A 15,887-nucleotide genomic window follows, 5' to 3' on the forward strand; every position below is an offset into this window, starting at 1 on the left:
GATTTAAAAACCGTTCTATTATATCACCGTTACACCCTAAGGATGGTTGAGTTCGAATTTCGTGAAAATCGGACCAAAACTTACAGACATCATGGCCACCACTCGTACACAAATAACGTAAAAATATGGTATATCAAGCTTGTGGACTCTCTAGAGGTGACAATTTTTATCCGATTTTGTTGAAACTTGAAATGTAAGTTTATAACCCAAAGATCTCGGTTCCTTTTGATATTCGTGCATAACGGACCGTAACTTCCTGAATTATGGCCCCTGATTGTACGAAAAATCACGTTTTTAGCTTGTGGACCCTATAGAAGTCATAATTTTTATCCGATTTAAAAAAACGTTCTATTATATCACCGTTACACCCTAAGGATGACTGAGAATCGGCCCAAAACTTACAGACATCATGGCCACCATTCGTTCCCAAATAGCGTAAAAATATGGTATATCAAGGTTGTGGACCCTATAGGGGTCACAATTTTTATCCGACTTTGTTGAAACTTGAAATGTAAGTTTATAACACAAAGATCTCAGTTCCTTTCGATATATGCGCATATCGAATTGTAATTTCCTGAATTATGGCCCTTGTTTGTAGGAAAAATCACTTTCTTGTTAGCTTGTTCTCTATCCATCTCTCGAAAATGTGGGCGTATCCTGCCTGGCAGCCGCTGGTTTTCTTTGCCAGGCCCACCATCTTGCACCACTGACATGGGGAAAACAGACTGGAATTTATTGAAAAACACTTGCTTAATGCACATTTTACTGATGATTCATGGACCAAGTGTTAATTATGTACAAACGTATATTTTGTAATTGGTTGTAATAAGATTCCTTAACTTACTGCTAGTACTAGTATTTTGTAATTGATTATTATTTGATTCATTTTCTGCTATTAATATTTTGTAAATGATTGGTTGTCATATGATTCCTGTACTGCCAGTAATAATATTTTGTAATTGATTGTCATATGATTCTAGTAATAATGTTTGCTATTTATTGTGATATGGTTTATGTACTGTTAGTAATAATATTTTGGATATTTTAGATTGGAGATGAAGTACAGACAGAGCCTTTATCAGTATATACCAGTACACCAGAATATATTTACGGCATATCACACATACAACTTACATCAGATCATCCACTCTATAAACAATATAAGGTATGAAAATATTGAACTGTATAAGGTATGAAATATTAAACTTTATAAGGTTGTAGAATATTAAACATTATAAGGTATGAAATGAACATTATAAGGTATTAAAATATTGAACTTAGGTATTAAAATATTGAACTTAGGTATTAAAATATTGAACTTTATAAGATAGAAAATATTGAACTTTAGAAGAAAGAAAATATCTTAACTTTATAGAATTTTATAAGGTATGAAAAAATTAATAAGGTATGAAAATATTTTAATAACATTTAAAAACATTATAAGGTATGAAACTCATCTTGTAGTTTGTATTTGTTTGTTCTATTTCATAACCTGATTCATTGACATTTTGTTATTAAATGAAGCCTACATAATACTTATTCATATCATGTATTTTCAGGAAAATAAGGAGACATTTTTAGGTAATAAATTATTCTTATTTAAAGTTCTATTTACTGTTAGTTGAAATTAGGACTGTATCTGAGAAAATCAGTTGTGAATATTATAACAGTAATAATTAAGATTCTATATCGATTATGATTGCTATGAGATTCTATATCAATGAGTTCATTTATAGATATTTAAAACATTGATGTTGGGGTACCATTATTTCAAATAATGATATGTGAAACGTGCCTATCATACATTATTCATACAAGATTATGCCCTCATAAAGTATCACTTTATTACATAATGTCTCACTTTTTACCTTTAAACCACATTTATTTTGAAATTTTTCAGGAATAACTAAAAGTAATATTAGTGCAATACATCCGATAACACAAGATCAGATACCAGTTATATTTACCAATAAAACAACAGATGATATCGGAGCTCTTCATGATGCTCATTTAGGTAATTAACATAATCTAAAATTTTGGAATTTAGTTAGTGGGCTTTAGATCATAAGGTCTGTAATTGAATCAAGTGACATGTTTTCGATCCCATGGAGGAGTAGGGTCGCCTGTGCCACCCTGTCGATTTCTCTGGGTCCTTTCACTGCTTAAGACCTGTATATATAAGCAATCGAATTATGGAAATAACACTTAACTTGAAATTTGCAACATAAATCCAACAAGTCTGAAAATTGAAAAAAAATCGGTCATAATATTACTGATCGTTATTTGAGGGGAATTTGAATCCCTTGCCAACATTCTGAAAGTTGAACCACTAGAAGGAATATCAGTACAAAATGGTTCAATTTCATGAAAGTATTTACTACAAAGATATAATGAATAGAAGTCATATGAGGACTATATTAACAAGCCAGCAGCACTTATAAGTGATGAGCCTCTTTTAATCCAAATAAATCCAAGCCAGGAAATTATTTACAGTTGGTATTGTGATTTAGTTTTCTAAATGAAATGTTAAATTTTAGGGGGGATTAAAAGCTGTGAAAAATCAGATTTCGATTGGGATCTAATAGATTTGGAATGTTATAGCTATTAGTATTACTGACTAGTCCATAATACAATTATACATTATTTTATTAGGTATACCCAGTGTAAATGATAGTGATGAAACAATAGGTAATATAATAAAAGCTGATTGGAATATTATAATAGATAAAGATGATGATGGTTCAACATTGATCAACTCACAACAGGTAGAATGAATAATAATTTCATCTACTTTCACTTTATATTCACCAACTTGAATACCTCTACTTTCATTTTACATACACTTTCATAATATTATACAAATGCTTCATAAAGCAGGGATTCAAAATTAAAAGATGCCTCAAAGGAATACTGTATTTCTGTTCTTTCCCAGATTTTTGGCTGCAGTAGTCAAACGATAAGGGCACTTTTTAAGCCCAGTTTCCAATTGTCACAGGGAAAGTGTGGGCTAGTTGTTCCGATGGCACAAAAAACATAGGTTCAACCTTGTATACACAGGATCTCACATAATAGAACCCTTGACATTATGAAGGGTAGGTTGAAACGCCGCTGTCCAGGTAAATTATGTAACAGAGTAATAGCCATATGTTAGTCTCAAAATGACCAAAGGATTGTATTAACAAGACCTTATACTCCATTCCTATCTGATCCCCTACTAGATTTTATTTATTGTAATAATTAATACAAGTGTTCTATGTTTTTTTTAGTTATCAGGTTTAACATGTGAAGAGGCAAGAAGCCATGTATTACTTCAATTACAGGTAGGGCCTACGATATTTAAATATTGTTTCCACAAAGCATTAAATGTTTCCTCCCTATTGGAACTAAAGTGTACCATGATTAGTTTATTAGACTATAAAATCTACATATGTTTGTGGGGGTTGGCCGACTGTTCTAACATGCTTTAGATTGTAAGGTCTGTCATTGAGTCAAGTGTTTGTAGTTTCGATCCCAGGCTTGAACGTGACAATGAGTACATTCAACTGCCTAACTTTGTGGGTTTGTGTTGGGTGGACATAATCTCTCTCTAAATCCACTTGACTTACTTGTTTGAGAAAATTGATGAGTGATCTCCAGTTATGTGCAATATTAACATTAATTCAATTCACATTGTAACATTAATATCATTTACACTATAGGTGTGTGTGCTATTTTTACATTAATATTAATGTAATTTTCAGGGCAAAATTTTTCTTATGGCATATGCCTGTCTTCAATAGCCTGTTTGGTGTAGAAAAGTAGGAAGTTAAACTCGACCCGGGTATTTCATTGTTTACAATTTTTGATTGTCATTTCAGGAAGAGAATGTTTTAGGAGAACCTACTAGTGCGAAGCTACGTGATTGGCTTATATCAAGACAACGTTACTGGGGAACACCAATACCTGTTATACACTGTAAACAATGTCAGGTAAAATAATTTACTGCAAACAATTCAGGTATTTATTACAAAAATTTCAAATTTCAAGTATTTATTTCAAAGAATTCAAGTATTTATTTCAAAGAATTCAAGTATTTATTAAGAAAAAAAAAATCAAGTATTTATTGCAAAAAAAAAAAAAAATCAAGTATTTAAAAAAAAAAATCAAGTATTTACTGAAACAAAAAACAAGTATTTATTTAAAAAAAAAAAAATCAAGTATTTATTGCAAAAAGTTCCTATTTTACTTCAAAAAATAAATAACAATATATACTGCAAAACATTTAGAAAATTATAATTTTAAATAATTGGTTTTTATAATAATAGAGGTTTTTCAGAGACTTAAAACCAAATGGGCAAAATTCAATAACTTTGCTTCTGACATGTAAGACTTTAAACTAGAAACTCCAGTAAAGGAGAAATGTTGTGTATATTGTTTTACACCCTCAAATCTAAAGGTTCGGCACGGACACTTTCTTGTTTTATATTTTAAATGCCTAAAATACAATATTTTATGCATTTGATTTTTAGGGTTTATCCTATTTTTATTTTTAGATTGTACCTGTAGATATAAATGATTTACCTGTTGTACTGCCACAGATACAAGAATTATCTAGTAAAGGTGGTTCCCCACTTTCACAGATAGAAGATTGGGTCAATGTTAAATGTCCAAGGTACTATTGTAGAATTAATATACTATCAATTTTCAATAGCTCTGTTTCTAGAAAATTCAAATTATGTAAATAGGTCAACAAATCACGGACAAAATTACCACTAGAGCATGTAAATCCCGGGAAAAATTAGAATTAATTAAACTTTTGCAGACCACGTTCATCTTTTGGGTAATATATATATATATGTATATTGTATATTTTGTTAATATATTTTATACATGTGTATTGTATATTTTATACATGTGCATTGTATATATCGTCGCGTTTCTGGAAAACCGACGAATCTGATATATTTTATTGAGAATTATGCGTTTGAAATTTGTGCTCTGTTGTTATCTCTGTAACCATCAAATATTAACATTAATTTATGATTTAGTATTTTAGACACATACATCAGGACACCGAACGCCATTTACATAAATGTTATTATTTGATGGCTACGGAGATAACAACAGAATGCAAATTTCAAACGCATAATTCTCAATACTTAAATATATCAGATTTGCTGGTTGCCAGAAACGCGACGATATTATACATGTGTATTGTATATTTTGTTAATATGTGTTGTATATATTATACATTTTGTTTATTTATTATGTAGATGTGGTGGAGAAGCTAGAAGAGAAACAGATACAATGGACACGTTTGTTGATTCTTCTTGGTATTATTTACGCTATCTAGATCCAAATAATCAACACCTACCATTTGATACACAACTAGCTAATACATACATGCCTGTAGATCTTTATATAGGGGGGAAAGAACATGGTGAGATTGTTAGTATATTTATCTATGGTAGGGTGCCCCATGATAAGATACATCTCAAAATATACTGATAATTATACCACCATATTCATATTTATAACAAGTCTAACCTTAGTTTTGGTTTCGATTCCCTGTTTGTACATGACAAGGAGTAGGGTCGCCTGTTCAACCTCGTGGGTTTTCTGTGGGTCCTCCAGTTTCCTCCCACTGCTAAAGACCCCTACACGCAAGCGAATTATTGAAATAAAATTGAACAATGTGTTAGGCCCGAAATGACCTAGTTTGTGTTGAGAGGACGTTAAACCCCATTTCTCTCTCTCTCTCTCTCTCTAACCTTAGTTTCCCCCAATTAATCATCACTAAATAAACATATCTCCAAATATATCATTGATCATGGCATCATACTACTATATTCATATATATAACAATCCTTGTGTTTGTTTCCACCATTTATCATCACCTAGTAAACACTTATTTTGTATTTATTTAAGATACAAAAAAAATACACCGAAATTGTGCATGTACTTGTAGTTTAAGATTAGGCACACTAATTGAACCCTCGCTAGCAAATGGATGGGAAAAATTGGAATTCAGAAGATTGTTACCATGTCAAGTCAACTAAGGTTTTCACAACCTGGACTGGCAAAACAGTGACAATACTCAATTTCGTATCACTGTATTGCAAATTCATCAAGAGGAATGTTGTATAATCCTTGAGTGGCATTTAGCGATTGAACACATTAAAAACACAACACAGTTTATATGGAAATACAATCACTGGTTTATAAGTATAGCACGACGTTTCGACAAGTATGAATGATAAATGTTTGAAATCTACAATAAAAAAATTACAAATAACTAAGTATATAAATTTCGTTGTTGGACAAATCTATAATTTGATATTTTATCTTTCTATAGCTGTACTTCATTTGTACTTTGCAAGATTCTTCAATCATTTTCTAAATGATATTGGAATGGTCAAGCACAGAGAACCATTTGTTGACCTTTTGACCCAAGGAATGGTGATGGGTCAAAGTTACAAGGTCAAATCTACAGGTCAATATATACCTGCAGAAGAAGTGGAGGTCACAGGTTTGTAAAGGTGTTTTGGATTTTATTATTTTTAATGGTTATGGTTATATAGCCGTTGTGACTCAGTGAGTAAGACTCTGGCTTGCTAACCGAGAGGTCCGGGATGGAACCAAAAAGTAGGACATTAAACCCCATTTCATGATAGCAAGCACAGTCCTGTTAAAGTTGACTGATCCCACACTTTTAAGAAGTGTGCATCTCATAAATTAATGATAGATTGGTCTCAATTTAGGGACATAATTCAAGTTTAGGTCAAAGAACTTACAAGTCAACAAAGATCAACACAACAGAGTGTCTCTTTAAAGCCATTGATCATCATTTACACAAAATATCAAATTTTTCATGGCTAATCCATGTTTAAATATACTCAGATTAATACTTAATTAAGAAAACAACCAAATATCAACAGTAGATAATCTCCCAGCTTAGATTCAATTGGATCAAAAAGGAGGTCCATCAAATGATTTTAGTGAAGATTAACGGTGGTGCTGGCTTGTTTATGTTGTTAGCAGAGGATACCGAATGTTGCAAAATTTTCAGTTTGTATAGAGATTCCAATGTCCTCATATTGTAGTTTGCAAGGGAATCATGGTTATTCAAATGTTGATCAGCAGCTTTAAGGAATGATTATTATAAATCTTGATCTTCATATCTCATTAATCAGATTTTAAAGAAAATATGAATGTTACAGAATTTTGAAATATTTAAAATATAGTATGATGTATAATATAATTCTTGTTTTGTTTTTTTCAGGTAATACAGCCAAACAAATATCAACTAATGAACCAGTAGAATTACGGTGGGAGAAGATGAGTAAATCAAAATATAATGGTGTTGACCCACAGGTACAGTTGACTATAGTTGTAATCTTAAAATACAATCCAGGCTGGATAATCTCCACTGACAGTGTTTCTTGGGGTTTTTTCGGCCTGGTTCCTCCTTGTCAGTAGTGCGGGACTGAGTACTGTTGGCTTATTTATTTGAATAGTCAATGAAGAATATTTCATTGATAAATGATTATTATACTAACATTTATTTCTTTGTCCAATGTATAAATACAAACATGAAATAAGTATTTTAGTGGCAAAGTTTCTGTGCGTTACCAAAAATGACCGACAGACAAAATTTTGAAGTGGAAGCCCCAGTTTAGTTGTTCAAATGAAACGGAAAACCGAGAAACATCAGCCTCAATGTCAGCTTATTTATTTTGCAGGAAGTGTTAGAAGAATTTGGTATTGATTCAACTAGATTATGTATTATGGGTAACGTTTCTCCTATGTCAAATAGACATTGGTCTAATAAAGGTAAAACATCATGTATACAAATAATCATAAATAATTGTCTAGTTAACCCTTTAGCACTTGATTACCTTGGTTAACTAGAGAAAAGTTAGCTTTGTTACATTGAGTTTTATAGCTAATTTTTGAAACGACATGAAACCAAGGCTCCCTAGACTGCTTCAAACTAAGTCACATAGCAGGTATATTGCCCTTAAATTGTTCAGAGCTATTCACATGATCTGGGCAGATTGATTCAGTGGTGTGCAGATAAGAGGGGCAGTGTTGGCGACAGCACAGGCATCCAATCAAAGAGTGGTATTAAAATTAAGTTAATTGAAATTATTGCTGTACAAGCTGAGGAACTTAATTTGAATTAAAAGTTTATTTCATATGTTTTATATATTTAAGCTGTATTACATTTCTCAGTACTAGGCCCTATACTTGTGACATGGGGGCATAGAGTCAAGGAGTTTGCCTCTATCATCAAGCCTTTGCAATAGTAGTTTCAGGTGGTCCAAACACTAAAGGGTTAATAGTAAGAAAAGGTAGCAAATAAAAACAAATTAAATAATAAATTAAAAAATAATGTGTTGTCTGATGGATTATTTTCTGTGTGTTATTCGTTTGGACGCAAGTGTTTAAATTTTGTGATGGTCCCTTATTATTTTTTGTAGAATTTAAAGGTATTGTGAAGTGGCAGTATAGAATTTGGAATCTGGTTGGTGAATATTTAACTCACTCAGGAAAAGATAACCCTGTACCATCTTCTAAACAAGAACTTGATCAATATGATAAAGAAATATTTGAGAAGAGAAATCAGGCTGTTAGAGAGGTTTGTTAAATTATAATATCATGAACTGTTCCCTCTAAGTTGTGAACATGTACTCACACACCTTTTGCAACAAGTGCACAAAGGAAATTAATGTGTACACAAAGTTTAGGCCATATTGAAAATATTCTTTTTGCTTTCTTACTTGTTTCATGTTAAAACGTGCTAATTGCCTATACAATTATTAATTTATGCATTGATAACTGAGCTTAAGACTTTTCCATCTTATGATAATGCAGTTCTAAAAGGTTTGTAATTAGTCTCAATTTGTAGCATAATCTACTAGTTTGGATTCAATTGGATGAAAAAGAGGCTGGTATATTTTACCGGTATATCATCTGCAGAGGATGCCGAATGTTGGAAAAATTTTGGGAAGATGCTAATTGTAGGCCGGTTGGGGAAGTTTGGGAATTTCCGATGATGGCCGAATCCATTCCAATAAATGAGATATTGGGAGAATACCAACCCTAACCCTTTTTAGAAGACTGAACTTGGATCCAATTTAACTTTTACCCTCTTCAAAGGGTTAGGGTTAGTATTCCCCCAAATATTCATTTATATAAAGCGACTATTCTGAACTAAACATCGGTCCACTTTACCGTCAGAAATTCCCGAACTTCCCCAACTGGCTTACATTTAGCATCTCCCAAAATTTGTATCATAGCTTGTAAATACTGAATGGAATCAAATCAATATTGTAGTTTTGCTTAAGATTCTCAATTGACATAAATTGAAATTCTGCTTTATATGTCTGTCTGTTTCACATTAACTAATTAATTATTCATATTGTAGGTTTCCTTTCATTTTAAGAAGACTTATTTATTAAATACAGCCATTTCACAACTTCAGAGTTTTACAAATATATTGAAGGTAAGGATTAGTCAGTTCTAGGTCTGTCCCTGTTGACTAAAATAACATTTTAGTCCTTTAAGTAACAATGCGTCAGGCAAATAAAAATTAGGTTTTGTGTACACATTGGTGTGCACGTACAAGAACTCTTGACAGTTGGAATTCAAAATAAGAATAGGCTGTAGTGCCATGCCGCTGTCTGGGTAAAATTTTCCTCATAGCACACTGCATGGTGTATGCCCGTCAGTACAGAAAAGTAGGATGTTAAACCCCATTTAATTTCATTTCATGATTCTGTAACTTGTATTTTAGAAATATCCACCAGATGTTATGTTTGAAATTTCTGTATTTTAGAAATGTCCACATGGTATTATGTATGAAAGTTATGAATTTGAAAGAAGTTTATGTGATTTAATTATAATGATATCACCTTTTGTTCCGATGTTTGCCTCAGAAGTGTGGACAGCTTTAACATCTGTAGCTAGACAAACAGATCATATATATCAGTGGGTAGGTTCTGTTATATTGTATTCTCAACTTGATATTGAAGTAAAGAGGCCAATCCAAATCAATTTTTAATTCCTTAGTGTCTTGATAAAAAAAAGTCTTATGAACAGTGTTTTGTTTAAAAGTTCAAAACATAATAATTTGGATCTTAAAGCTTTTGGATTAGTTTGTTTTGGCAATAAATATGAATAAACTAATGGTTTCCCCAAATGCCCAGTATAAGATCTTTAAAGTCATTTGCTTTTTTCGAAAAATAAAATTTTCCATGGCTTAAAGATACATTATGGGAGATTAGGTAAAGAGCTGGTAGTTCTCACTATAATAGTGAAAAACTAAATAATGTAAAGGGAATTTACTGACAATTTCAGTCAAATTGATCCACCATTGAGAGTTGATTATGGTCTGGATAAGGCTTAAAGAAAGACCTGCAATTGGCAGATTTAGCTCTTGCATAATGTATGTTTAATCAAGACTAAAATATACTCAAATTGATTATTTAATATTTAATTAAGAAAACAAACCACCTGGGATTCAGTCTGATTTAAAACAGGCCCATCAATTAGGTTCACAGCAAATAAAGAATAGCAGTGTTCTTGTCACATAGGGAGCAGCATAGATCAACAGAATGTTCATTTTGTCATATCTTTGTAAAGACTGAATGGAATTGAACCATTTTTGGACTGAGATCCCTATTAGAGATTCAACATTCACAATATTGTAGTTGGCAAGGGTTTCTTGAGCAATAAAAATTCACACTGATTACTTTTGAATATTGCTTTTCAGAGTGAAGTTGTGTTAAATCAGAAATGGCCAATTGTTGATGAATATTATCAGTATCCATTACAAGTTAAGGTTTGTATGTTAATTTGTAAGGTATTATATTATTGCAGAAGAGAGAGATGGGGTTTAACATCCACCAAACTCAAATGTTTCTTTCTCCCATTGCACAGTGTAGTGTCAATGTTGGTTGAAACATTTCCACAGGAATGCATTTTTAGCACAGTGGCAGCTTGACAGGTAGCTGGGTGAGGTGCAGATACCTTACAAATAAAAAGTACATAAATATTTCTTTTTTTTTATGAAAGAGACAGAGATATGATACAATTTTAATAATTTGCTTGCTCTTAGGGGCCTTTAGCTGTGGGAGGAAACCAGGAGGCCGGAGAACACCTACAAGGTTAAGCAGGCGACCCTACTTCTTATCACATTCGTAGCTTGGGAATGAAACCACTCCACATGACTTCATAACAGACATTGAGATCTGGAGTGCATACATTAGACCCCCTCCTCCCTACATTATAAACACCTGCATATTATGAAATTGAATGATATGTTTATTATTTTATAGTTTAATAATGGTGATTGGGGTGAGGTAAAACTACCTGTAGGGAGTTTGAATAACTTGTCGACAGAACAAGCCAAAGATGTTTTATATCAGAATCAGCCATTTCAAGAGTACTGTAAAGACAGAGTGTTATCAGACTTTAAATTGATAGTTAAAAAAGATTATAGAGCTGAAATATATATTACATCAAAATACACTGAGGAGAAGAAATTAGAGATGAAAAAAGCCAAATCCATGAAATCAAAGAGTATAGCACAAAATAACTGATGAAACCAATTCGATTTTCAGTAGGGGTTTGTAATATGGTTTCAGCACTTGGAATTTCATGGATTTTTTCCCTGATTTAGACAAGTTGTTTTGAAGGGACAGTCCCAGATTGTACAGGGTTGATAAACACAGGATAATTTAAGGAAATGAAATGTCGTTTAAAACCCTACTTTTCTGTCCCGACTGATAATTTAAGGAATTCCGTTGTTGTTAAGTTGTACAAGTGACTGGGTAATAGAGATACACTTTTACCACTTATGCATGTATGTATGTAGACGTTGGCTACTCAGGCACTTGGGGACTTAATCACCACATATCCAAGCGGAAAGTTAGTATTTCTGCGAAAGAGTAACGGAGAGCTTCAAATAGTTATACAGAACTAGTACTGCTGAGCTTGGGATGGTTGCACAGGACAAGGATAAGGTACCACCGAGCTTAAGGATAAGGTCCCACTGAACTTGCGATAGTTGTACAGGAAAAGGACAAAACTATAATCACTCAAACTTAGTATTAGTCAAATAGTAATGGGGAGAGAGAATACCAACAAGCATGTAAATTAGTATTGACTGTATCTGTGGCAATTTTCGACATAAATCAGTGCCATATTATTTACATAAGTGTATTATTATTATATAAGTATTATATACTTGTTTTGTTTATAGAGTATAGTATGAATATATATTAAACTTATTGCAACATTTGAAGAGTATTTTACACAGATTCATCTTGTTCTAAAGCCAAGAGCACGGTCATTTTCCAGGGCAATTTGTAAGGAATTTTTATTTGCCATCATATTCATATTACTAGAACAAATCACCCATAATTAATCATTGTGATGGCAACAGCCATTTCTGGCGGCTCTGAAATCGTGTATATAAGTGGCGTGTGTGTGGTAACAAGCAATATTTTTGTTTCACCAACATGTTGCTGGGCATAACGAGATTTTAAACCATAGATGTTGCAAGTTTGATCTGTCACATGATGAGCTGTAGAAATCTTTGAAAATCTGGAAATATACTCATGTCTGGAAATGCACACACGTCTATGATTTTGACTGTAGGGTTGGTTACCCAGAGTTGCTCATTGCTTCAACAAACCTGTGTGACTACAAACAGTGGATATCTTTAACAGCAAATAAATAAAATGTGTCCATTCCCTCTATAAATCACTATAATGTATAAAAAGATGCTATCTTTAAATACAGATCATATAAAGATACAATCTTATCAACATATTTCATTGATCGAGACTAACATATGGCCATGTGAAGTAATTTGTCAGGGCGGTAGTCAGATGGCATTAACCCACTGATTAAATAAAAGATATTATTTTATGATCAGTAGTGGAATACTGCGTTTTATCAGTGAAATAAAAGTGTTATTCCACTGGCTAGCAGTAGTCCATGTTGTTTTTACCTAAAATGAATGTAAAATCATAAAATAAATAGAACATTTGTCGTTTTGTTGTGAATAACATATTTTATTTCATCTCTAACCAAGAAAACGTTTATATTTTCACTCATGCTACGCATTGTGAAAATATAAGTTTTCTTGCTTCTCGATGAAATAAAATATGTTATTCACTCAAAAACGACAAATATCCTCTATTTATGATGGGATAGACGTAAATCAATAAAATATCAATATGAATTAAAACAAATATTTAAAACATAACTAGATAGTCCAGACAACTAGGCAACATTCCTATCACGGCCTTCACTTTGGAACGATATCTGCCAACCTGTGAGGTAATTTGTCAATTGAGCTAATGTTTCAATTAACCAGTCTCTTGTCAAACCTGTTTAAATAATATAGATACCTATTTGAAGTAAAGTCAATAAAAATCCAAAAACATGTATAATGTTTGTGCTAAATATTACCGTATTTTCCGAATGAAAAGAACAATTTGAAGAATGAATGAATAAATGATAATTATGGTGTTTATATCCCTCTACTCTAATTGGAAGAGGATTTATACTTCCGATGTTTAAGGTCTGCTTTTCGACCACACACTTATTTCTATCCGAAAGACATGAAAAATAATAAAATTATGGACTCGAATTGCGGATAAGCCTACAATTAATAAAATAACAGAACGTCAACCACCGTTTGTCATTTTGCTAGCTGAGCGCGCATGCAGTTCTATCACGTCTAGCAAAATGGCAAACGGTGGTTGACGACCACGTTTCCAATTTATATAAGTCTATTGTTATGTAGGACTGTCGCAGACATATATCTATAAGCGTTACTTGAACATAAAAAAAAAACCCAAATCATATTTTCAAAAAAAGCTTTTTATTGGATTTAATAAATGACGCCATAGTCGCCATACCGTGTATATTTTATTGATACGCACCCAGTCTTCGTGGAGTCACAAGACAAACTATTTCTAGCTATATATCCATTCAGCCTGAAGAATAGTCCCGTTGCTGAATATTATCTTGATTGCGGGTAATATTAAATGATTTTTTCGCCGTCTCATTGTTCTTCGTTTCCACCCGTGGCTCGATGACTACGACGCTGCCTCGCAAAACCAGGAGGTGTTGGCCAGTATTTTAAAATTTCTCCAGTCAGGAAATGCGTCGAAATAAAACAAATTTTGTGGAATACATTTATAATGAATTCAATAGAAGCGACGTTTCAAAAATGATAACGACAAGAAAACCATTGTACACACGTTGCTTCTTCTTGTAAATTTAATAATTTTATATTATGTTTTATTCAACATCATCAATTATTGAAATGCCATTAACACAACGAGGGAAATACGAGTAGGTTGTAGCGTCGATGCCCGAACTAAGTTCCTTTCATAACGGGGAATGCTCACTAGTCAGCGGGTGCACTAGTCCACGGGTTCACTAGTCCGCGGGCCGGTGCACTAGTCCGCCGATATCTATTATGCACACCCGTAACGAACTCTGACAATAATACTAACGCACCCACCCTGACAATGAAATGTAAAGCACCCCGACCGACAATGCAATGTAACACCGACAATGCAATGTAATGCACCAACCCTGACAATGGTATGTACGCAACGCACCCACATAGACAATGGTATGTATCCATTTTTCCAAGAATTGATTGAATTCAATATAAGAGTAGGCCAGTAGCGCCGCTCTCCAGGCAAAGTTTCCCGCATAGTACACTGTATAGCGCATGCCGGCTTCATTAGCCCAATCGGAGCAGAACGGTAGGACGTTAAACCCCATTTCATTTCATTTAATTTTCCAACTTATCTGCGCCAATCGGACTATTGGCATACGCTGTGCAAAGGGCTATGATGGAAATTTTCTAGGGACAGTGGCATTTCTTCATCGAATTCCAACTGTCAATGGATCTTTTATGTGCACGCTAATGTATACACAGGAGCTTATGTTTTTGTACCATATACACAACTAGACATTGTTCTTTGCCAGGCCCTTCGTCCTGCTGACAAGGACAGTTGTCTAGTCGTTCGGAAGGGACGAAAACCCGAGGTCCCGTGTACACATTGGCGTGCACGTAAAAGATCCATTGACAGTTGGAATTCGATATAAGAGTAGGCCACAGTGTCGCTGTCCGGGCAAAATTTCCCTCATAGCACACTGTATGGCGGATGCCCGTCTTCATTAGCCCAGTTCGGAGAAAAACAGTAGGTGTTAAACCCCATTTCATTTCATTTCCTTCGTCCTGCACTACCGAAAGGGAGAAACGACGCTGCAAAATCCCAGGGAACTTACTTGACCAACACCAGGATCAGTGAACGTAATTAAACTGTATATTGAGAGGAAGATGGCCGACAACCCGAGATCACAGCATTAAAATTTTATACGCGACATTACATTTTTAATGTATTTTCAGGTTAAAATGTCGTGATGTCGGGTTGTCGCCTTATGAAGGACGACCCCACGACATCACGAAATGATACCAATCAGACACCATACCTGCTGGTTTTTCTGATACCCATTATACATAGTATTTTTTATAGCGGCGGACTACTGCACCCGCGGGCTAGTGAACCCTTCTCAAACCCCATTTCATGTTTTTCTCTATTTTTCAACAAAAATAATAAATAATATTATTAAATAACAATCGACTAAAAATTGTGAAAGAAAATTTAGCTCCACGCTCACGTGCTTTAATTGGTGTACAAAGGTGGAAAATCCGACCCTATAAAAAATAATCCTTTACGCTCAATTAAAATTATTAAATCTGTGAATGAATGAAAATATTTTACTGTAGGCATTTTAATATCGTACTTCAGTGACATCTGTATTTGTATGTAGTTCGTTCTATAAATATCTATTCAAACCTTTATTTT

General features: G+C 33.3%; 2 protein-coding genes across 3 annotated transcripts in view; one reads left to right on the top strand and one right to left on the bottom strand.

The window, feature by feature from the left end:
* LOC126815727 (nibrin) overlaps nt 1-15,887 on the bottom strand; it is a 417,793-nt gene that overhangs the window by 27,695 nt on the left and 374,211 nt on the right. The window lies entirely within an intron of this gene.
* LOC126816287 (leucine--tRNA ligase, mitochondrial) lies at nt 5,348-12,932 on the top strand. The gene is made up of 9 exons (XM_056099975.1): nt 5,348-5,427; nt 6,335-6,508; nt 7,262-7,353; nt 7,722-7,812; nt 8,463-8,620; nt 9,410-9,487; nt 9,821-9,976; nt 10,757-10,825; nt 11,322-12,932. Exons 2-9 carry the CDS (start codon nt 6,391-6,393, stop codon nt 11,583-11,585), a joined length of 1,026 nt encoding a protein of 341 aa, XP_055955950.1. The 5' UTR covers nt 5,348-5,427; nt 6,335-6,390; the 3' UTR covers nt 11,586-12,932.

The sequence above is a fragment of the Patella vulgata genome, chromosome 3, assembly GCF_932274485.2.
Source record: "Patella vulgata chromosome 3, xgPatVulg1.2, whole genome shotgun sequence".
Lineage (NCBI taxonomy): Eukaryota > Metazoa > Mollusca > Gastropoda > Patellidae > Patella > Patella vulgata.

Excerpts from the sequence above, each read along its gene's own strand:
- LOC126816287 (XM_056099975.1), top strand. The coding sequence starts at position 6,391 with ATGGTCAAGCACAGAGAACCATTTGTTGACCTTTTGACCCAAGGAATG. Across the intron at positions 6,509-7,261 it reads AGAAGAAGTGGAGGTCACAG|GTAATACAGCCAAACAAATA; the intron begins GTTTGTAAAGGT and ends TGTTTTTTTCAG. Across the intron at positions 7,813-8,462 it reads TAGACATTGGTCTAATAAAG|AATTTAAAGGTATTGTGAAG; the intron begins GTAAAACATCAT and ends TATTTTTTGTAG.